Source organism: Myotis yumanensis, unplaced genomic scaffold (genome assembly GCF_028538775.1).
Source record: "Myotis yumanensis isolate MYYU_CA2020_CCGP unplaced genomic scaffold, mMyoYum1.0.hap1 SCAF_2, whole genome shotgun sequence".
Lineage (NCBI taxonomy): Eukaryota > Metazoa > Chordata > Mammalia > Chiroptera > Vespertilionidae > Myotis > Myotis yumanensis.
In genome coordinates, this window is record NW_027223753.1 from 106,600,426 (window position 1) to 106,624,075 (window position 23,650).

General features: G+C 39.8%; 1 protein-coding gene across 3 annotated transcripts in view; it reads right to left on the minus strand.

The window, feature by feature from the left end:
- PLOD2 (procollagen-lysine,2-oxoglutarate 5-dioxygenase 2) overlaps window positions 1-23,650 on the minus strand; it is a 289,789-nt gene that overhangs the window by 33,097 nt on the left and 233,042 nt on the right. For 2 of the 3 annotated variants that reach the window (XM_070405927.1, XM_070405926.1), the window contains exons 9-11: window positions 15,356-15,481; window positions 13,585-13,706; window positions 9,028-9,132 (exon numbers count right to left, since the gene is read on the minus strand). In XM_070405927.1, coding sequence (XP_070262028.1) covers window positions 9,028-9,132; window positions 13,585-13,706; window positions 15,356-15,481 — 353 coding nt within the window. The remainder of the gene's footprint in view (window positions 1-9,027; window positions 9,133-13,584; window positions 13,707-15,355; window positions 15,482-23,650) is intronic. The other variant, XM_070405928.1, reaches the window with a different exon arrangement.

Below are 23,650 nucleotides of genomic sequence, written 5' to 3' on the forward strand. Positions count from 1 at the left end.
CTACAGGTTAGAAGGGAATGGCATGAAGTACTCAAGGTAATGGAAAGCAAAGATATGAAACCAAGATTACTATATCCAGCAAGGCCATCATTCAAAACAGATTTTCAAATAAAGAGCTTCCCAGATTAAAAAAAAAAAAAAGACTAATGGAGTTCATCACAACCAAGCCAGCATTACAAGAAATGCTAAAGGGATTGCTGAGAAGAAACAGAGAGAGAAACCTAGCCATATAGAATTAAAATGGCTATAAATAAGTACCTCTCAATAATAACCCTAAATGTAAATGGATTAAATGCTCCAATCAAAAGGTATAGATTAGCTGAATGAATACAAAAACATGACCCAACTATATGCTCTCTATAAGAGACCCACCTCAAAACAAAATACAGACACAGGATGAAAGTGAAGGGATGGAAAATTTTTTTCCATGCAAATGAAAAAGAAAAAAAAGCTGGAGTAGCAATACTCATATCTGACAAAATAGACTTTATTATTTTAATTAAATCTTTATTGTTCAGATTGTTACAGTTGTTCCTCTTTTTCCCCCCATAGCTCCCCTCCACCCGTTCCCCCCGCCCACCCTCCACCCTCACTCCCCCCACCGTCCTCATCCATAGGTGCACGATTTTTGTCCAGTCTCTTCCATTTCCCCCCAAGAATAGTCAGTCCACTCCTTTTCTATGCCCCTGATTCTATTATAATCACCAGTTTATTCTGTTCATCAGATTATTTATTCACTTGATTTAGATTTACTTGTTGATAGATGTGTATTTGTTGTTCATAGTTTGTATCTTTACCTTTTTCTTCTTCTTCCTCTTCTTAAAGGATACCTTTCAGCATTTCATATAATACTGGTTTGGTGGTGATGAACTCCTTTAGCTTTTCCTTATCTGTGAAGCTCTTTATCTGACCTTCAATTCTGAATGATAGCTTTGCTGGATAAAGTAATCTTGGTTGTAGGTTCTTGGTATTCATCACTCTGTATATTTCTTGCCACTCCCTTCTGGCTTGCAAAGTTTCTGTTGAGAAATCAGCTGACAGTCGTATGGGTATTCCCTTGTAGGTAACCGAGTTTCTTTCTCTTGCTGCTTTTAGGATACTCTCTTTGTCTTTTTCTCTTGGCATTTTAATTATGATGTGTCTTGGTGTGGTCCTCTTTGGATTCCTTTTGTTTGGGGTTCTCTGCGCTTCCTGTACTTGTAAGTCTATTTCTTTCACCAGGTAGGGGAAGTTTTCTGTCATTATTTCTTCAAATAGGTTTTCAATATCTTGCTGTCTCTCATCTTCTGGCACCCCTATAATTCGGATGTTGGTATGCTTGAAGCTGTCCCAGAGGCTCCTTACACTATCTTCGTATTTTTGGATTCTTTTTTCATTTTGCTTTTCCGGTTGGGTGTTTTTTGCTTCTTCATATTTCAAATCATTGACTTGATTCTTGTGATCCTCTGGTCTGCTGTTGGGAGTCTGTATAATATTCTTTATTTCAGTCAGTGTATGCTTAATTTCTAGTTGGTCCTTTATCACAACCTCGAGGGTCTCATTAGATTTCTTGAGGGTCTCATTAAGTTTACCGACGGTTTCTAGAAAATTCTTGAAAAACTTAAAAAGTGTGGTTTTGAACTCTCTATCCAGTAGTTTGCTTTCCTCCATTTCTGTCATTTGTGTCCTGTTTCTTTGTCTCCACATTTTTTTTATGCTTCGCTGTGTCGATAGAGTGGCTTTCTGTGCTAGGTGTCCTATAGGGCCCAGTGGCTCAGCCTCCCCAATTACCTGAGGTAGACACTCTTGGTGCACCCCTTTGTGGGCTTTGTGCACAGTCTTGTTGTAGTTAAGCCTTGATTGTTGTAGGTAACACTGGGAGGGATTGACCTTCAGGCCAATTGGCTGTGAGAATCAGCTGTGTCTGCAGTGGGAGAACTTCTGTGCTGGAGACACCCCTCTGGGGCAAGACTTGCTTCAATGGGGCTTTGGTGGTCACTGAGTCTGCCCCCTGAATGTGTCCTTTATGGATCCGAGGAGCTGAAATCTGGATGGACCCACTCTGACCACCAGGCACACTGGCTCCTGGATCTCTAAGGAGGTGCTAATCTAGCCTTTGCCTGAGGCTACCCAGCAGGAGCCAGCTGTGACACAATGCAAGTTGCCCTGGGGCCTTGGGCCAGCTGCAGTTTGTTAGGTAATTATCAGATTGCAAAGGGCCAGGCCTTTCATATGCAAAAGCCTCCGTGCATGGCTTGGATGGGGCAGGGTCCCAGGGGATCAACAGGGCGGAGTGAGCAGTTATGGCTGCTCTCAGTCCTGCCCTCAGAGGCCCTGTTTCTCAGTGTCCTGGCAATCGCTGCAAGCACCTCCGAGAGAAAGCTGCCCTTGAGTTCCAACTGATGCCAGGCAGTCCAGTTTCTCCCATATGAGTCTGGGTCCCCAGAGACTCGCCCAGAACTGGAGCTCAGAGCTTGAGACTCCCTCCCGATTGAAAAAGATAACTGTGTCCTCAGCCGCCAGCCCTCTCCGTATGCGCCTCTGTACCTCTGTATTTTACTTCCGCACTGCACCTCCTCTGAGTCTCGGTATGCTTTTCTCTTTCCTTCTAGTTGTAGAATTTCCACTGAGCCAGCCTTCCTGTGGTTCTGGATGATGTCCGTTCCGTCTTTTAGTTGTATTTTTGAAGTGATTGTGCGAGGCAGCAATCTCCGGTCTTTACCTATGCCACCATCTTGATTTTTTTGCCCAAAATAGACTTTAAAATGAAGGCCATCACAAGCGACAAAGAAAGTCACTACATAATACTAAAGGGATAGATCCAACAAGAGGATACAACCCTGTAAACATGTATGCACCCAATATAGGTGCTCCTAAATATATAAAAAAAACTTCTAGAGGACTTTAACGAAGAGACTGAAACAATACAGTCATAGTAGCGGACTTTAACACCCCTCTGACTTCCATGGACAGACCTTCCAGACAAAAACTTAACAAGGAAACAGAAACTCTAAAGGACACACTGGATCAGATGGATTTAATAGACACGTATAGAACATTTCACCCCAATGCAGCAGAATATACATTCTTCTCAAGTGCACATGGATCATTCACAAAGATAGACCACATATTAGGATACAAAACAAGGCTCTACAAAGTCAAGAAGATTGAAATCATATAAAGCATCTTCTCAGATCACAGTGAAAATTAGAAATCAACCACAGTAAAAACACCCGAAAATATTCAAATACATGGAGGCTAAAATAGCATGTTATTAAATAATGAATGGGAAACCAAGGAGATCAAGAGAGAAATCAAAAACTTCCTGGAAACAAATGAAAATGAACAAACAACAACCCATATCTCTGGGACACAGCAAAAGCAGTCCTCAAAGGGAAGTTCATAGCATTACAGGCATACCTCAAAAAACAAGAAAAATCAGCAATAAAATATTTAACCTTACAACTTAAAGAACTAGAAAGCGAATAAGAAAAGCCCAGAGTAAGTAGAAAGAAGGAAATAATAAAGATTAGAGCAGAAATAAATAACATAGAGACTAAAAAACAAGACAAAAAAATCAATGAAACCATGAGCTGGTTCTTTGAAAGGATAAACAATATTGATAAACTATTAGCCAGACTCATCAAGAAACAAAGAGAGAGGACCCAAATAAATAAAATAAAAATGAAAGTGGAGAAGTAATCACGGGCACCACAGAAATACAAAGGATTGTAAGAAAATACTATGAACAACTATATGCCAAAAAGCTAGACAATATGGATCAAATAGATACATTCCTTGAAAAATACAATCTCCCAAAACTGAATCATGAAGAATAAAAAAACCTGAATAGGCCAATAACAAGTGATTAAATAGTAACAGTAATAATAAAAAAACAACAACCTCCCACCAAACAAAAGCCCAGGTCTGGAAGGCGTCACAGGGGAGTTTTTCCAAACATTCAAAGAATAACTAACACCTATATTTTCAAACTATTTCAGAAAATTCAAGAGGAAGGAATACTTCCAAACTCTTTTTATGAGGTCAGCATTATCCTAATTCCAAAACCAGATAAAGACACCACGAAAAAATAGAATTGCAGGCCAATATCCCTGATGAACATAGATGCTAAAATCCTCAACAAAATATTAGCAAATTGCATTCAGCAATATATTAAAAAGATCATTCACCATGATCAAATGGGATTTATTCCAGGGATGCAAAGCTGGTACAATATTTGCAAATCAATAAACATGATACTTCACATAAACAAATTCAAAGACAAAAACCACATGATCATATCAATAGATGCAGAAAAAGCATTAGACAAAATCCAACATGCATTTTTGATAAAAACTCTCAGGGAAGCTGTAATAAAAATAGCATATCTCAACATGATTAATGCCATATATGATAAACCTACAGCCAACTTCATACTCGGGCAAAAACTAAAACCATTTCCTCTAAGAACAGGAACAAGACAGGGATGCCCACTTTCACACTCCTGTTCGACATAGTACTGGAAATGCTAGCCATAGCAATCGGACAAGAAGAAAAAATAAAAGGCATCCAAATTGCAAAAGGAGTAAAATTGTCATTATTCGCAGATGATATGATATTGTACAAAGAAAAACCCAAAGACTCCATCAAAAAACTACTAGAGTTAATAAATGAATTTGGCAATGTAGCAGAGTACAAAATAAACACCCAGAAATCTACAGCTTTTTTTATACACCAACTAGATGCCACAAAATTCGTACGGGGGGGGGGGGGGTAGTCCCACAGCCCAGCCTGCACCCTCACCAATCAGGGACCCCTTGGAGGATGTCCGTCTGCCAGTTTAAGCAATCGGACATCCCTCTCACAATCCAGGACTGCTGGCTCCTAACCACTCGCCTGCCTCCCTGATTGCCTCTAACCACTTCTGCTTGTCAGCCTGACCACCCCTACTGACCTACCCTGCCGGCCTGATTGTCGCCAACTGCCTGCTCCCAACTGCCCTCCCTGCCGACCTTATCTCACCCACAACTGCCCTCCCCTGCTGGCCTGATGGCCCCCAACTGCCAACCCCTGCTGGCCTGGTTGCCCCCAACTGCCCTCCCCTGAAGGCCTGGTCACACCCAACTGCCCTACCCTGCAGGCCAGTCACTCCCAACTGCCCACCCCTGCCGGCCTGATCTCGCCCCCAAGTGCCTTTTCCTGCCGCTTCGATTGCCCCAATTGCCCTCCAATGCTGGCCTGATGGCCCCTAACTGCCCTCCCCTGCAGGCCCGGTTGCCCTTAACTGCTCTCACCTGCCAGCCTGATCGTCCACAACTGCCCTCCCCTGCCGACCATCTTGTGGTGACCATCCTGTTACAGCCATCTTATGGTGGCCATCTTGTGGCAGCCAGCTAGTGGTGGCCATCTAATGAAGGCCATCTAGTGGTGGTCATCTTGTGGCGATGTGAGGGTGGCCATCGTGTGGTGGCCATTTTGTGACAACGTTGCACGAGGGCGTCATGCGACACCACCTAGGCTTTTATTATATAGGATAATGAACTCAAAGAAAGAGAAACTAAAAAAAAAAAAAAATTCCATTTACCATTGCACCAAAAAAAAAATGAAGATACCTGGGAATAAACTTAACTAAGGAGGTAAAAGACCTATGCTCGTAAAACTACAGGATGTTGAAAAAAGAGATAGAGGAAAACATAAACAAAGGAAGAATATACAAAGTTGGAGGGATAAAAATACCAGATATCAAGCTGTATTACAAAGTCACTGTTCTCAGAACTGCCTGGTACTGGCACAAGAACAGACACATAGACCAATGGAACCAAACAGAGAACCCAGAGAAGGACCCAAGCCATTATGCTCAATAAATATTTGACAAAGGAGGCAAGAATATACAATGGAGTTAAGATAGTCTTTTCAATAAATGGTGCTGGGAAAATTGGACAGATACATGCAAAAAAATAAAACTAGACCACCAACTTACACCATATACAAAAATAAACTCAAAATGGATAAAAGACTTAAATGTAAGATGGGAGACCACAAAAATCTTAGAAGAATCCATAGGCAGCAAATAGCAGACATATGCCATAGCAATATCTTTACTGATACAGCTCCTAGGACTATGGAAACTAAAGAGAAAATAAACAAATGGGACTACATCAAAATAAAAAGCTTCTGCACAGCAAAAGAAACCATCAACAAAACAACAAGAAAGCCCACTGCACCGGACAACATATTTGCCAATGCTCTCTCTGATAAGAGTGTAATCTGTAAAATTACAGGGAACTCATATTACTTAATAAAAGGAAGATAAACAATCCAATAAAAACATGGGCAAAGGACCTAAATAGACACTTTTCAAAAGAGGACATAAGGAAGGTCAAGAGATATATGAAAATATGCTCAAAGTCACAAATCATCCAAGAGATGCAAATCAAAATGATAATGAAGTACCATCTCACACCTGTCAGAATGGCTATCATCAACAAATCTACAAATGACAAGTGCTGGCGAGGATGTGGAGAAAAAGGAACCCTTGTGCACTGCTGGTGGGAATGGAGACTTCTGCAACCACTGTGGGAAACAGTATGGAGTTTCCTCAAAAAATTAAAAATGGAACTCTCATTTGACCCAGGAATCCCACTCCTATGAATATATCCCAAGAAATCAGAAATACCAACCACAAAGGATATATGCACCCCTATGTTCATAGCAGCACAATTTTCAATAGCTAAGATTTGGAAACAGCCTAAGTGCCCATCAGCAGATGAGTGGATTTAAAAACTGGGGTACATCTATACAATGCTATACTATGCTGGAGTAAAAAAGAAGGAATTCTTACCATTTGCAACAGCATGGATGGACCTGGAGAACACCATGCTAAGAGAAATAAGCCAGTCAGAGAAAGATAAATATCATATGATCTCACTTATTTGTGGAATATAATGAACAACATAAACTGATGAACAAAAATAGAGCCAGAGGGGAAATAATATTCTAGAATATAATAGAAGTAATCCTGTTATTTGCAGATTTTTAATATTTCCTACAATTTTTGTGATATACTGTTAGTACAGTCTTGGTAATATTATTATACTTAAAATCCTTTTATTCTTGAAATATTCATCTTTATTGCATGTAATATTATCTGTAAGATCATTTTTCTTGAATAATTGGTGTTTACTGCTTATAATATTATCATATTTAACATCATTTTTCTTGGATTATTAATGTTTATTGCATGTAACATTATATTTAAGATCATTTTACTTGAAATATTAAGATTTATTGCATGTAACATTACTATATTTAAAATGTTTTTCTTGATATAAAAAAAACTGAAAAAAGAATTATATAACTCTATTTCATATGCTTTTCCTTGTATGATGATTAAAACTTTATGTTTTGAAAACTACGTGCTATTTATAATTATCGTAGATAGATATGTGTCTATTAATAGCTATATACTAGGGCTATATATACAGATTAAAGCTGAGAAATCTTAGATTTTTAAGTTGACAGATTATGTATATACTAAAGGCCTGGTGCACGAAAATTTGTGTACTGGGGGGAGGGTCCTTCAGCCCGGCCTGCGCCCTCTCACAGTCTGGGACCCCTCAGGGGATGTCCAGCTGCAGTCTGGCCTCCCTCCACAGGAGGTGACCAGTGGGCGGCGAGCGGCCAGCCCCATCCCCCATTGCACCACCGCCACTATTGTCCTCCCTCTGCAGGAGGCAACCCCAGTGGGCCTATCTGGGGATGCTGAGTGGCCAGCCCCACCCCAAATCGCCCTGCCATGGTCGCTGGTGGCCTCTCTCTGCGGGAGGTGACCAGGCAGGCAATCAGGAGATGATACCAGCCCCCACCCCCCAACGCTGGTCATCGCTGCCCCTCGTCACCGTCCCCTCCCTCTGCCCACTGGCACGTGCCTTGGCTGGCCTGGCACCACCTGCTCACCAGCCCCGCCCCCCGCCGAGGTCGTTCTGCCATTCAGTCGATTTGCATATTACACTTTTATTATATAGGATAGGGTGGGTTAGTAGAGGATAATAGATTTCTCATGTACTTTACTTGGCAAAATTAAAAAAGTAACTAACATTCACTGCTAACCATTCTATCCGTTATGAGAAATAATTGTGTTAATATATGTAAACATACCTGGCACTTAATAAACACTTATTAAAGGTAGGCCCTAGCTGGTGTTTTAAGTGGTTAGAGCATTGGCTCACACACTGAAGGGTCAAGCACACATACCTGGGTTGCAGATTCAATCCCCAGCCCTGGTCAGGCCAAGTTGTGGGAGGCAACCAATTGATTCTTTCTCTCTTTCTCTCGCCCCCCACTTCCTTTCACTCTCTCTAAAATTCAATGGAAAAAATATCCTTGGGTGAGGATTAACAATAACAACAAAAAAGGTGGGCTATTAGTACAAGTATTAATACTACTAGTAGTGGTAGCAGTAGTATTAATAAGGGAAGATTTAATATCATTATAAGCTGTTACAGATGGTGTCTTTTCTCCATTTCAATTCAGTTAAATGAAAATAGCTATAGACAAGTGATGTGGTTCAATACTAAATAAAATCACAGATCAGGCTGTAAAATAATTTGTACCTCTGAAATTTCAAATTCTAAGAACTACAACTCTGTGTGCAATAAGTTTTTAGGTTAAAATTTTTATGAAATTCTTCTTTAAAAATATCTACAGAAAATTTTAAAATTCCAAATTTTATAGGCATCTGATATATCATAATTTCACTCATCTTTACATAGAAAAATAGGACAAATATAATGGACAAACATCACATTTGTGATTATAACTAACAATAAAAACTTGTAATTTTTATCAGGTTATTTTCTATTTGACTTCCTTATAGGCAATTAATTAGAATTGAAAGTTTATAAGGTGTAGAAATAGTTTAGTGTGAGTTCCCTCAATTTGCTCCTTCCTATTTGCTCATTCCACAAATGTGTGTCAGATTATAGTGTGTCCCCACCGATGAAGAAAATGATAATTTTCCAAATAAATTGACATTAAATTTTATGATACCTGTTTTGTTCAATCAAAATTTTTAAAGTCCTTGGATTTGTCAAAACAACATCTGCATCCACACTGAAGTAATAATCACAGCTGTCATCCTGACGGCAAAAATCCCTGACATTGAAAAAGAAATAAAAATTAGAAAAATATTTATTTGCTGTTGAAAAATGTTAATAAAAAGCTTATATGTAAAATAAAGTTTCTTTAACAGTTTTCTAAGATAATATTCAAAAGGATAAATATTGTATTGAACTTCAAAATGGTCAATTTATCAACACAGATGTTCACAGATAGATCAACATTAAAAATTTTAGGTAGGTAAAATTTGTTTTCAACCAGTAAATATTTTAGGACATAAATCAATCAGTCAGAATGGCAATTTATAATTTATAATTAAATCCTCTCTAAAAGGCAAAAATAATTTACCCCAATGTATTTATTAACAATTTTGTAAAAAAAAAAAGTTTTTGCACATGCACACTGCACACAAATACACACACATGCACATTGCAAAATATGGTATATCCACCAGCTCAGCTTTTACTGAATCCTGGAGATACAAGTCAATGACTCTCTAGATATTAATTCTTTTGGAAGTTGACTTCATTTGATTTTTTTCTAAGATTGTTACTTCTCTGCTTCTTACTAGAAATGTTGACTATTATGAATGTTTTTCTTGGTAGTTTGCAGTGTCCTATCAAGACACCATGGAATGAATCACCTATGATACATGAAATTCTTCCCAGTATTATGGTTCTACATTTTGGGCCCTCTCTTTTCTGGACCCCCAGTTATCACTTTCAGGTATTGTCAATGTGTATCTCCACACTGCATTTGTTTCTAAGCAACTATCAAACCACTACACCAGGCAGTAAATTTTTACATGTAATTTTTAAAAATAAGTTTTAAATATGGACCCAAGGATACTCCAATAAAGAAGTTTTGGAACTGAGGAACCAAGATGGTGGCATAGGTAAATGCCAATACTTGGATCCTCCCACAAACACATCAAAATTACAACTAAAATACAGACCCACCATCATTCAGAACTGCCTAAAATTTGGCTAGATGGAAGTCTGACAACTAGAGGAGTAAAGAAGAAAACACATCAAGACTAGTAGGAGGGGTGGAGGCATGGAATGAGATGGTGTGACACCCACAGGTTGTGTCTTTTGAATCACGAGGGATATCTTGGCAGAGGAGGCCTCCTATGAGAAGCAAAGGGTCCCAGCCCCACATCAGACCCCTCAGCCCAGGATTCCAGAGCTGTGAAGAGAAGTCCCCATAACTTCAGGCTATACAACCCAGTGGGGATTGTGGCTGAGTGATTCGGAGGCTACTGGAGAACCAGGCAGCTCCTCTTAAAGGGCCAGCACACAGACTTACTTGGATTAACTCCCTCTGAGCTCCAGTGCTGGGGAAGCAGCTTTAAAAGATCCAGAGACATACAGGGAGGAACTAAATTGTGTGGCATCAGGGCAAGAATTTGGGACAGCTTTCTCCCAGACAAAAGCTGGGATCTATGAGCTGGGATCTCCCACCAACCGAGCTGACTGACAGACACCAAATCTGAGTATCCATCAGCCTGGCCCACGCTGTTTGCCCCACCCTGGTGATTCCCTGAGATCCTGCTCCACCCAATTGGCAGCCATACCCAAGATGTTTGCAGTGGCTTTTCCATATGAATGACCTGTTATGGACTCAGGCTTCAGACTTTCCTAAAATCTCTCAAATAAGGAACAGCTGTACTCTGTATGCTCAATACCTCTTGATAAGTGGCCGGCCAACCCTAGCAGCAGTTTGCCAAGGTTCACAGCTTGGTTTCTCCTGAGCACTTCCTAGCATAACACAAATAGCAGCCATCTGTAGATCGCTCTGTAGCTCATGCCGGGTGGTCCCAGGCAGTGGCTGACTTGGTACCTCTGGGGAGGCCCCAGAGCCAGTGAACCCAGTGGACAGCTTCAGACTGCACCAGATTACAACTCTACCACATCTATGAGTCACATACTCAAGGGGTAAACTCAGTGAACACCAAATCCCCACTGAAGGAAGTCCAGTTCCATAAGGGTGTTTTCTGTACAGCAGCTCTTTACAGCAGGTCCTCACAGCCAGTTGCCCTGGAGGTCAATTCCTCCCAGTGATGGCAACAGCAATTAAGCCTCAACTACAATAGGACAGTGCACACAGCCCACACAAGGGCATACCTAAAGTGCCCAGCTCAGGTGACTGGGGAGGCTGAGCCACTGGGCCCCACAGGACACCTACTACACAAGGCCACTCTACCAATTCCAGGAGACAAAGCAGCTCTACCTAATAAATAGAAACAAACATAGGGAAGTAGCCAAAATGCAGAGGCAAAGAGATACGTCACAAACAAAAGAACAGAAGAAATCTCTAGAAAAAGAACTAAATGCAAGCAAACTACTAGATTCAGAGTTCAAAACAATGATTATAAGGATGCTTAAGGAACTTAATGAGAGCTTCAAGGAAATTAGTGAGAATGTCAAGGAACTTAGTGAGAATTCCAAGGAAATTAGTGAGAACATCAAAGACTTGAAAAAGGACCAGTCAGAAATGAAGGATACACTGACTAAAATAAAAAATAACTAGCAGGGAATCAATAGTAGAGGACACTGAGAATCAACTCAAAGATTTGGAATATGAGGAATCAAAAACACCCAATCAGAAGAGCAAAAAGAAAAAAGAATCCAAAAATATGAAGATAGTGTAAGGAACCTCTGGGACAACTTCAAGCATGCCAACATTCACACAATGGGGGTGCTGAAAGGAGAAGAGAGGGACCAAGATATTGAAAACCTATTTGAAGAAATAATGACAGAAAACTTCCCCTACCTGGTGTAAGAAATAGACTTACAAGTCCAGGAAGCTCAGAGAGTCCCAAACAAGAGGAATCCAAAGAAGACCACATCAAGACAAGGGTTAAAGACAAAGAGAGAATATTAAAAGCAGCAAGAGAAAAGCAGTTAGTTACCTATAAGGGAGTGCCATAGGACTGTCAGATAATTTCTCAACAGAAACTGCAGTCCAGAAGGGAGTGGCAAGAAATATTCAAAGTGATGAATGGCAAGGGACTAAAACCAAGATTACTCTACCCAGCAATGCTCTCATTTAGAATTGAAGGTCAGATAAAGAGTTTCACAGACAGGAAAAAGCTAAAGGAGTTCATTACCACCAAACTAATGATACAAGAAATGATGAAGGGTATTCTTTAAGAAGAGGGAGAAGAGGAAAAAAAGGTTAAAAATATGAATAATAAAATGGCAATAAATACATTTTTATCAACAACTGAATGTAAAAATCAAAATAAATGAACAAAGAATCCAATGAACAAAATAAACTGATGAATAAAATAGAACCAGAGGCACGGAAACATGAAACAGACTGATGAATCTCAGAGGGAAGGGGAAGGGAAGGTGGGAAGAAATTAACCAAAAAACTTATATGCATATATGCATTATCCATGGCACAGAGAATAGAGTGGTGAAGGCCTGGGGTGAGGCAGAATGTGGTTGGAGGAGGGCAAAGCGGGTGGGGGAGAAGGGGCAACAGTTGTAATACTCTCAACAGTAAAGATATTTAAAAGTTATTGAACGGTTAGTAAAAGCATCAGTTTGGTTTTTCTGAGATCTGATTTCCCACATACATCGCCTTCTTCCCCCGGCAGTATCCATCCCACTGAGCCTTAAGCTTTCCCAGCATAGAACAGGAAGTCACCAGGACTTATTTGCTTTTTCATTAGCAGCTATTAACCCACTGCCTGGAATATTCAATTAACATTTACTGAATAAAAGTCTGTTTTTTAAAAAATATATCTTTATTGATTCAAAGAGGAAGAGAGAGGGAGAGATAGAAACATCAATGATGAGAGAGAATCATTGATTGGCTGCCTCCTGCATGTCTCACACTATAGATGAAACCTGAAACCCAGGCATGTGCCCTTGACTGGAATCGAACCCAGGACCCTTCAGTTCTCAGGCCAACACTCTATCCACTAAGCCAAACCAGCTAGGGCAAAGACTGTTTTTACTATTCAAATAATTTTATTAGTAATCTGTCTAAAGTATCAAAAGGGCTAAACAAAGGACCTAAAATATTTCTTCTGTTACAGTATCTTCTAGATTAGTAGGTAACTAAAATGTAGGAATACCCTTTTCCCCCTTAGTCGAAGACACTCATTTTTACCACACACATCCTTCAGATAATAAACATTTAAATCACTGCTTACATAAGTCATACTATACATTTGTCTGAGTACTTTTTAAAATCTTGATCTGTAGTTTAATTAAAAGTTTGATTAAATATGTAGTCTCTTAGCCATTAAAAGAAAAAAATGTAAGTAACTTCCATGGTCCTTTAAATACAATTGCAGATAGAGTCTAACAGTAGAGGGTGTTCACACCTGCGCGTGCATGTGCACACGCATGTGCGCGCACACACACACACACACACACACACACATATAATTGAGACATCCAAGTTTAGGGTACCAATTTTTTCTAAGTTTATTTAGTAGAAATTATTTAAATTAAATTTATGAAAACATACATTCCCATGTTTCTGGCTTCGGCTTGACTTAGATTTTCTTCTGGTCCTACTATTTTTATAGTACTGATTTCATGTTTAGCTTTATCAAAAAATACCTTGATGTGCTTTTCATGATAAACTTCCTGTAACAAAATTTTAAAATATAAAATTAGTGAGAAAAGAAGACAATAAGATGACTTCAGTATTCATATGTAGGGGTGGGTTCACATTCAAAGAGGTGAATTTCACAATGCACATATTCACTCACAGACCAAATGATAACCAAATTAAGCATGTTTCATTTAAATGTCATCTAAATGTCACATATAGAAGCTCAAATAAATACATATCAATATTTTTTAAAGAGAAAATAGCTCAATATTATTTTAACATTTACTCCTAGACAGGTGCTTACATAAATATTTAAATACTGGGTTCTATGAAGTGTTTCTAACTGGGAGTGTGTGTGGGGGGTAGTGGTGTGGAAATGGCTTACGGGCTGAGAATGTTAGACATGTGTTATAAAATAGCCATTAAAAATGCATATTAAACCTAATAAATATTAATCTAAGTTATAAATAATTTTCTGAAATACATATTTCAATCTTCTGTGAAGTTAGAGGAACAAAAATAATGGCATATATAAAATTGTGAATATCTTTTATTTTACAAAAACAGTATTTAATAAAATTTTATTGATGGGAAAACTATCAACATAAAACCATCAAATTAGTTTCATTAAACTGTGCTAAAACTTCAATAAGATTTTGTCTCCCTTAGAGCATTTCAGAGCTTTTTATGTGTCAAGTCTCAGTAAGTATTTTTAAAAGTTTTTCATAGATTGTTAAAACTACTTGAAACATAAAAACTACATAGAGTTAATTTTTCCTTCCTTCCTATGAAAGGAAGGAAAGCATAAATAAAAGACAATGCAGGGTGGGACAAATGTAAGCTTACAGTTTTTTATATGGAAAATAATACAATAATTAATAAATAATAAGAATAAGCTCTGTGTTTCACATACTCACAACTGTAAACTTTTGCCCCAAAATATTATCTGGAAAAGGCAAATGATTAGCTGACATTTACATTAGGAAGAAAGAATAGTGGTAAACAAAAAGTATTAGGACAGAAGAGAGAAAACAGCATACTTAACTGCTAATGCGTTTTTCTAGATGATGTTAAATACTAACTGTTTTAAACAGGAAAGCGGCAAGTATGGAAAAGTATTGGGAAAAAAATGTCATTAAGTTCAGATTATATGTGAGAGGTGTTTGGGAAGCTCTGAATATTTCTGAAGGAAATGAAACTAATCCTTTGGGGAAGAGCATGCCGTTGTACAATTAATCAAAACAATACTCTAGCTGCAAGATATTTCAAGTTCTAATGTTATGGTGTTACTATTAGCTGAAAACAATTTAATGATAGATTCTAAAAACGAAGTGCCAGAACTAATACAAAGGTAAAGCAATATAAAGACCTCTGACATCTCTTTATTACATATTAAGTTGAGCCATTGGAAATGGTTGATATTCAACAATTTTTGATCTACAAAGTATGTTAGTTTCATGAGGCTTACCCCAATATTATTATACTAGTTTCTAGACTCTTATCCTTAGGTCTTAAAAAATCAGGGCAGTAATTACTCCAAAAAGCCCCTACTTATTTTAGATGATTGGATTTTTTCAAACACAAATAGATAATAACAAATAGTTCCAAAGGAAAATAAATATTTAAAAGATTTAATTTAAAAATACTTGTTACATAAACTATTAATGTCTCAAATACTTACTTTGTTATGAATAAAGACTTTAAGTGCTTCTTTTGGGTAATCCAGTGTCAAAAGTATGTCCAGAAATCGAGGTAGGAAAGGGGTTGGTTGCTCAATAAAAACACCTATTGTTACATTTGGGTAGACCTTTGTTTTATAGCAAACATAAGAAAAATTATCATTAGTGTGATTTTAATTTAAATTCTATTCAAGTCTTACTCAGAACACCAAACATACTAGAATATCAATTCAATGTAATTTGCTAAATTTGAGTGGCCCAATGGCAATTCTCTAATTCTTGAAATACATTTTTGTAGACCCCATCAAAGTGATTGCTTTTACTCCATCACACATTGGCATCATGAATTAGGTTTGAAAAGGAAATTCACTATCATATTTATTACACAGATATCATTAAGGATATAGCCTACTCTACAACTGAAAGCTTCCTTTATGGTAGGTCATAAAGAAACTTCTTTCAAATCTGAATCTATTTGTACATCATCATAGAAACCAGAATACTAATTGGGTTTCTCCTTTTGTTTCCATGGCTTACAAGTTCAGTGGTTAGTTTGTAGAAATAAAGGTCCTGAGCCTTTATTTCTCTCCTTGAATATCTCTTTTAATAGAATTTATTATATATAATCTAATTTTCATATATATATATTTTTTCTTATATAGGAAATGAAGTGCTACTGTCTTCATTGTATAAAAACAAAGTACTATTTTACTTCATAATTATTTTCTATACTAATAAAAGGGTAGTATGCTAATTAGACCAGACATCTTCCTGACGACCTTCCGGAAGTCCTTCCTGACAATGCCGGGCCGGGTGCTGTGGCTGTGGCCAGCCCAGGAGAAGCTGCTCACAATCCTGGGCAAAGAAGTTTCCTGAAGTCCTGGGCAAAGAAGCTGCCAGTGGTCCCAGGTGAAGAAGTCGCTCTGCTGACCAGCCTCCGCCATGGACCTGTTTGGGGACCTGCAGGAGCCCAAGTGCTCAAGGGCTGCAGGTAAGTGAGGAGCCGCCCTGCTGGCGAGGAGAAGGGGAGAAGGGCTGTCTAGAGGCTGCGGCGCCTGAGGTGGTTGGAGGGAGGAGAGGGCAGGCAAGCGTGCTTGCCTCAGGCCCAGCCCCAGCATGCTTGGAGCCTTGGAGTGCTCTGCCGTGTTCGCTGCTTCGGAAGATCCACAGCCTTTGTGTGCGGCCCCCACGCGCTGGCAGCCCAGCTTCCGGTTGCTCAGCGTCAGCCTGGCGCAGAGCCTTCGCATGTGGCGTGGAGTCCAGGGCCTCTAGCCCTCAGCCCTCCGGCCTGGGTCTGAATCGCTTTTCCCTTGAGCAACATTTTTCCGTGCTTGTGTACAAGTTCAGGGTTTGGTTTTATTCAGGGTTACCCCAGAGATTGAAGGAATTGCCAGCGTTATCTTTCGTGTTTTTGAATCATCCTCTGTGCTTCTGTTTTTTCAGTTGATAGTAGTTTCCCGGGTCACGGGAAGTCTCCCTCTCTCCAGAGTCAGGAGCACCAGCCCAGGTCTACCCATCAGCTGAGCCCTGACCACGGGGGTGAGTTCCTGCAGGCTGGGGTTTGATCCCCACGAATTAGCTGTAGGAGACCAGTGCCTTTGTTATTGCTGTGTGTCCGGGTTTTAATTGGACAAATGCCAGCTTAGCAAAATCTTGCAGAAGGAGAATTCTGTCTGGGTTTCCCCAAATTCCCTCAGCCCCTACTCACCCCTCTGTAAAGGCATAGAACAAGTGAGGCCCCTTAAATAAAATTCAGAGGTCTCCAGCAATGGTGGGCATCTCTCATCACAGTCATTTGGACTGGATGGCATTTGAGTATTTATCTAGGCACCATGACAGAGAAACACAAGCTCAAGTCATGATCTCTGCCCTTAAATAATTCACAGTCTTATTAGAGCGAGTGGATGATAAAAGCACAGTAATGACATCAGAATGTAAGGCAACAATACAGAGAGGAACAGAGGCAATTGCTAGGGTTATTTTCCAACAATTAGTACAAAGAGTATGTGCTATGAATTAAATAAAAAAAATATGTGTGCAAGTAGCTGCTTCACGAGTATGACATCCCTTCCTATTTTAAAGGAAACTGAGTTCCATGTGAATTGTGTACTATGCTATGATATTTGAGGCACAGAACAAGGGAGGCCCTAAGTGTACTATGCTTTGATATTTGAGACATGCTTTATTGTTCAATGTGTGCCTCAGTTTTGTAATAGTTAAATTACTAGAATACATCTTGCTATAAAATATTACTAGAAAATCAAATGATCAGGTGACATTTATTGTTATTTTTCTTATAAATAAACACAATCTCTGGCATGCTAAAGTGATACGTATTATAGAAATACTAGAGGCCTGGTGCATGAAATTCATGCGGTGGGCGGGGGGGGGGGGGGAGTCACCACAGCCCAGCTTGCACCTTCTCCAATCTGGGACCCCTCGGGGGATGTCTGACTGCCGGGTTAGGCCTGATCCCAGGGAATGGGCCTAAACCGGCAGTTGGACATCCCTCTCACAATCCTGGATAGCTGACTCCTAATCACTCACCTGCCTGCTTGGTCGCCCCTAACTCCCCTCCTGCCGGCCTGGTCGCTCCTAACTGCACTCCTCTGCCGACCTGGTCATGCCTAACTGCCCCCCCGCCCCCCCGGCCAGCCTGATTGCCCCCAACTGCCCCCCCAGCTGGCTTAGTCACCCTTCACTGCCCCCCCCTGCTAGCCTAATCACCCCCAACTGCCCCCCCTGCTGGCCTGGTTACCCCTCACAGCCCCACCCGCTGGCCTGCTTGCCCCACACAGCCTGATTGTTCAGTTGTTTGGTCGTCCCTCACTAACGCCCCTGTTGGCCTGGTCACCCCAAGCAGTCTGCTTGTTCAGTCATTTGGTTGTCCCCCACTAACCCCCCTGCTGGCCTGGTCGTAGGCAGCCATCTTGTGAGGGCGTGAGGGTTAATTTGCATGTTACCTCTTTATTATATAGGATTCAGATAGGGAGATCTACAGGCTTGATTACAAGTGAGGTTTACTATTAGAACCCAAATTTATTGCTTAAAAAAAAAAAGCAGGGAGCCAACTAGAAACTGAACCAAATATAAGCCCTTGAAAGGCAAATGTAAATTGGATAAGCTTCACGATTACAAGAGCAACAAGAAAGAATTCAGAGGCAAGAATGAGAAGCAAATTGCATCTACTCTAAGTTGCTGCTAAAGAAAAAGAATAGTATACTATGAAAATACTTAATACAGATTGTAAAGAGATTTGTTCAAAGAGGATTTCCTAGAGTAGGTGGTATTTCAGTTAATTTTTTTAAATGTGAAAAGGTTAGCTAGATAAGAAAAAGGTGTAGGGGTCCCGGATTGGAGAGGGTGCAGGCTGGGCTGATACTCCCCTTGCACAAATTTCATGCACCAGGCCTCTAGTATTATATATAGGAAAGCTATTTTCTTTCACTAACACATTTTTTCTTGTATCTATTTTTTTACCATTATAGTGCGATTTATTTTATTTTTTAAACCTTTACTATTCAAAGTATTATATATGTCTCCTTTTTTCTCCCATTGACCCCTTATAGCTGGCCCTAGCCCCTCAACCCAGGTCTCCACCACTCTATTGATTGTGTCCATGGGTTATGCATATATGCATACAAGTTCTTTGGTTGATCTCTTCCCAACCACCCACCAACCCCTACCTTCCCTCTGAGATTCAACAGTCTGTTCAAAGCTTCTATGTCTCTGGATCTATTTTGTTAATTGAATTTCACATATGAGTGAGATTATGTGATACTTCTCTTTCTCTGACTGGCTTATTTTGCTTAGTATATAACACCTCTAGGTCCCTGCATGCTGTCTCAAAGAGTAAGAGATCCTTCTTTTTTACTGCTGCATAGTATTCCATGGTAAAAATGTACCACAGCTTTTTTATTCACTCTTCTACTGGTGGGCACTTGGGCTGTTTCCAGATCTTAGCTATTGTAAATTGTGCTGCTATGAACATAGGGGTGCATACATTATTTCTGATTGGTGCTTCAGGTTTCTTAGGATATATTCCTAGAAGTGGGATCACTGAGTCAAATAGCAGTTCCATATTTAATTTTTTGAGGAAACTCCATATTCTTTTCCATATGGTTGTACCAGTCTGCTTTCCCACCAGCAGTATACTAGGTTTTCCTTTTCTCCACATCCTTGTCAGCACTTATTTGTTGATTTGATAATGCTAGTCATTCTTACAGCTGTGAGGTGATATCTCACTGTGGTTTTAATTGGATATCTCTGAAGATCAGTGACTTGGAACATTTTAAAAACTTTTTTAAATTGATTTCAGAGATGAAGGGAAAGGGAGAGAGAAATAGAAACATCTATGATGAGATGGAATTATTGATTGGCTGCCTACTGCATGCCCTCCACTGAGAATCGAGCATCCAAACAAGGCATCTGCCCTGACCAGGAATTGAACCATGACCTCCAGGTTCATGGGTTGACGCTCAACCACTGAGCCATGCCATCCAGGCGGAACATTTCTTCAGATGGCGCTTGGCCATTTGTACGTCCACTTAGGAGAAGTGTGTATTTAGGTCCTTTGCCCATTTTTAAATTGGATTGTTTGCTTTCTTTTGTTAAGTTCTATGAGTTCCTTATATATTTTGGATATTAATCCTTTATCAGATGTATCATGCCAAATATGTTCTCCCATATAGTGGGCTCCCTTAGCATTTTGTTGATGGTGTCTTTTTCTGTGCAGAAGCTTTTTATTTTGATGTAGTCCCATTTGTTTATTTTCTCCTTAGTTTCCTTTGACATAAGAGATGTATCTGCAAACATATTGCTACGAGAGATGTCTGAGATTTTGCTGCCTATGGTTTCTTCTAGAATTTTAGGGTGTCACAACTTAGGTTTAAGTCTTTTATCCATTTTGAGTTTATTTTTGTGTATGGTGTAAGTTGGTGGTCTAGTTTCATTTTATTGCATGTATTTATCCAATTTTCCCAACACCATTTATTGAAGAGACTGTCTTGACTCCAGTGTATGCTCTTGTCTCCTTTGACAAATATTAATTGAGCACAATGGCTTGGGTCTATTTCTGGGTTTTTTGTTCTGTTCTGTTGATCTACATGTCTATCTTTTCTTGTGCCAGTATAAAGCTGTTTTGATTACAGTGGCTTTGTAGTATAACTTGATATCTGGTATTGTAATTCCTCCAACTTTATTATTCTTTCTCAAGATTACTATATGGCTATTTGAGGTCTCTTTTTGGTTCCATATAAATTTTTGGAGTATTTCTTCTAGATCTGTGAAATAAGTTGTTGGTAATTTAATAGAGATTACATTGAATCTATAGATTGCTTTGGGTAATATGGACATCTTAATGATGTTAATTCTACCAATCCATGAACATGGTATATTCTTCCACTTGTTTATATCTTCTTCTATCTCTTTATTCAATGTCCTTTAGTTTTGTTTTGTTTTTTTTTTTGTAATGAATTTTATTGAAGAATGGCAAAATGTATAATTTATATAATCAACACATAATCCAAGATTTTTGCTTTTTAATAGATGTTTTAGTTTTTTAAAAATATATACTTTTATTAATTTCAGAGAAGAAGGGAGAGGGAGAGAGAGATAGAAACTTCAATGATGAGAGAGAATCATTGATTGGTTGCCTCCTGCAGGCCCCCTACTGGGTATCGAGCCCACAACCCAGGCATGTGCCCTTGACTGGAATCGAACCCGGGACCTTTCAGTCTGTAGGCTGATGCTCTATCCACTGAGCCAAACCAGCTAGGGCTCCTATAGTTTTCTTAGTACAGGACTTTTACCTCCTTGGTTAAGTTTATTCCTAAGTATCTTCATTTATTTGTTGCTATGGTAAATGGGATTTTTTGTTTAGTTTCCCTTTCTGAGAATTCATTATCTATCTATCTATCTATCTATCTATCTATCTATCTATCTATCTATCATCTATCTATCTATCTATGGCTAAGTGACAGTCTGACTGTTTGACCGGTAGCTATGACACGCAATGATCACCAGGGGGCAGATGATCAGCAGGAGCTGCTGAGCTGCAGTGACTTGGCAACAGTGGTTCTCAGGTAATACACCCTGGAACCAGAGAGGAGGGAGCCAGATTCTGGGATGCATCACCTGAAAACTGCACTCTCGAAATACAGGACCCCTCGGGGGATGCCAAAGAGCCAGTTTTGGCCTAATCCCTGCAGGCCAGGCCGAGGGACCCCACCTGCCAGAAGAACCCAGCTCTCTCCGAAGTTGCCCTTGAAGCCATGGGGACACTCCAGGTGCAGCCGGCTGGGGAGGGACTGCAGGTGGGAGGTTGGCTCCAAGGCATGTCTGGCCCATCTCACCCAGTCCTGCCCCACCAGCCACCTTCTCATTAATTTCAATGTGCAAGAATCCCTGCACCAGGTCACTAGTAGGTGTATAAAAAAAGTCATAGATTTCTGGGTGTTAATTTTGTATCCTGCTACATTCATATATTAAATCTGTTAGTTTTTTGGTGTTCTTTAGGGTCTTCTGTGTACAATATCATGTCATCTGTGGATAATGAGTTTCACTTCCTCCTTTCCAGTTTTGGCTGACTTTTTATGTTTTTTTCTTGTCTGATTGCTGGGGCTAGCATTTCCAGTACTATGTTGAGTGAATGTTGTAAAAGTGGACATCCTGTCTTGCTCCTGTTCTTAAGGAAAATGGTTTTACTTTTTGCCCATTGAATATTATGTTTGCTGTAGGTTTGTCATATTTAACCTTTATTATGTTGAGGTATGATCCCTCTATTCCCACTTTGCTGAGAGTTATTAAAAATGGGTGTTGGAGTTTGTTGAAAGTTTTTTCTTCATTAATTGGTATGATCATGTGATTTTTATCTTTCAATTTGTTTATGTGATGTATTACACTTATTGACTTGTGAATACTCTACTCTAGTAGCCTTGAAATCCTGGAATAAATACCGCTTGGTCTTGGTGTATGACCTTTTTAATATATTACTGGATCCTATTTGCTAATGTTTTGTTGAGGATTTTAGCATCTATGTTTTCTGGAAGCTATCCATTGTCTATACCAGTGGTCAGCAAACTGCGGCTCACGAGCCACATGTGGCTCTTTGGCCCCTTGAGTATGGCTCTTCCACAAAATACCACGTGTGGGCGCGCACGTACAGTGCGATTGAAACTTCATGGCCCATGCACAGCAGTCGGTTTTTGGCCTGGGCGAGTCTATTTTGAAGAAGTGGCATTAGAAGAAGTGGGGGTTGTCGGTCGGTCAGGCGACATGATACGCAGTGCGGGGGAGGTGCTAGGGATTCATGCATGAGTTGAGTGAGCCAGTCAGTCAGCAGTCTCATTGTGCAGTGGTTAGTGCTAGTCGCGTCCGCAAATCGCGCGCAGGTGACAAAAGTACCTACTCAAAGCATAAAGTTACCTGTATTTTTCCAACCAGCTGAAAATCCTACAGGTATTTTTGTCATCATTTTAAGAATTGTAATTATTTTGTGTTGGTGGCTTTATTATTATAAAATGAAACATTTTTTTTAGGTGCCCTGTTTGACATGGCTACAAAGAAGAAGCAAACTACCTATATAGTTTAAGTTAAAAAAATTTGGCTCTCAAAAGAAATTTCAATCATTGTACTGTTGATATTTGGCTCTGTTGACTGAGTTTGCAGACCACTGGTCTATACTATCAGGAAAGTGTAAACAAGGAACCCAGAAGGCTGATCAACCTTGAGCTTTCGCAAGGGCTAAAGCTGTGCACCAATTGTTTAGTCGAGACAATGTGGCTCAAGCAATTTCCTGACCTAATAGTCTCAAAGTGAATCTTACTAATATTTACTGACCTTTAAGATAGTCTGTCTGCTACTGAATTGCCTGCCTGACTAAGGGTAAGATGTGTATCTAAAATTGAATAAAAAGCTAGCACGGCCTGGGCACTAGTAAAGCCCTTCCACTAGAGTTGGGTTCTCTACCTGGCCCCCTGTGATTTCCAAATTCATATTTCTTGCCTAGTCTTGTCATTTGTGTGCGGCCCTTTTCCAGGTCCTGGACCCAAGCTGCACAGGTCGCGGCTGTCACATCTTTCATGGACACCTGGAGAAGAAGATTCGCTGGAGTGAAAAACGAAGTTCACTGGAAAGGTGGGAAAAATCACCAAAAAGGTGGGGGGAAATTCGCCACATACAAAGCCCATGCCAGCCGCAGAAATCATGATCTGTAAGTAGGGTGGGAACATCTTTTTTAGCCAGGCTACTTGGGCAGAATTTGGCTAAAGGGGAGAAACTCTATTGTAGACTTTTGG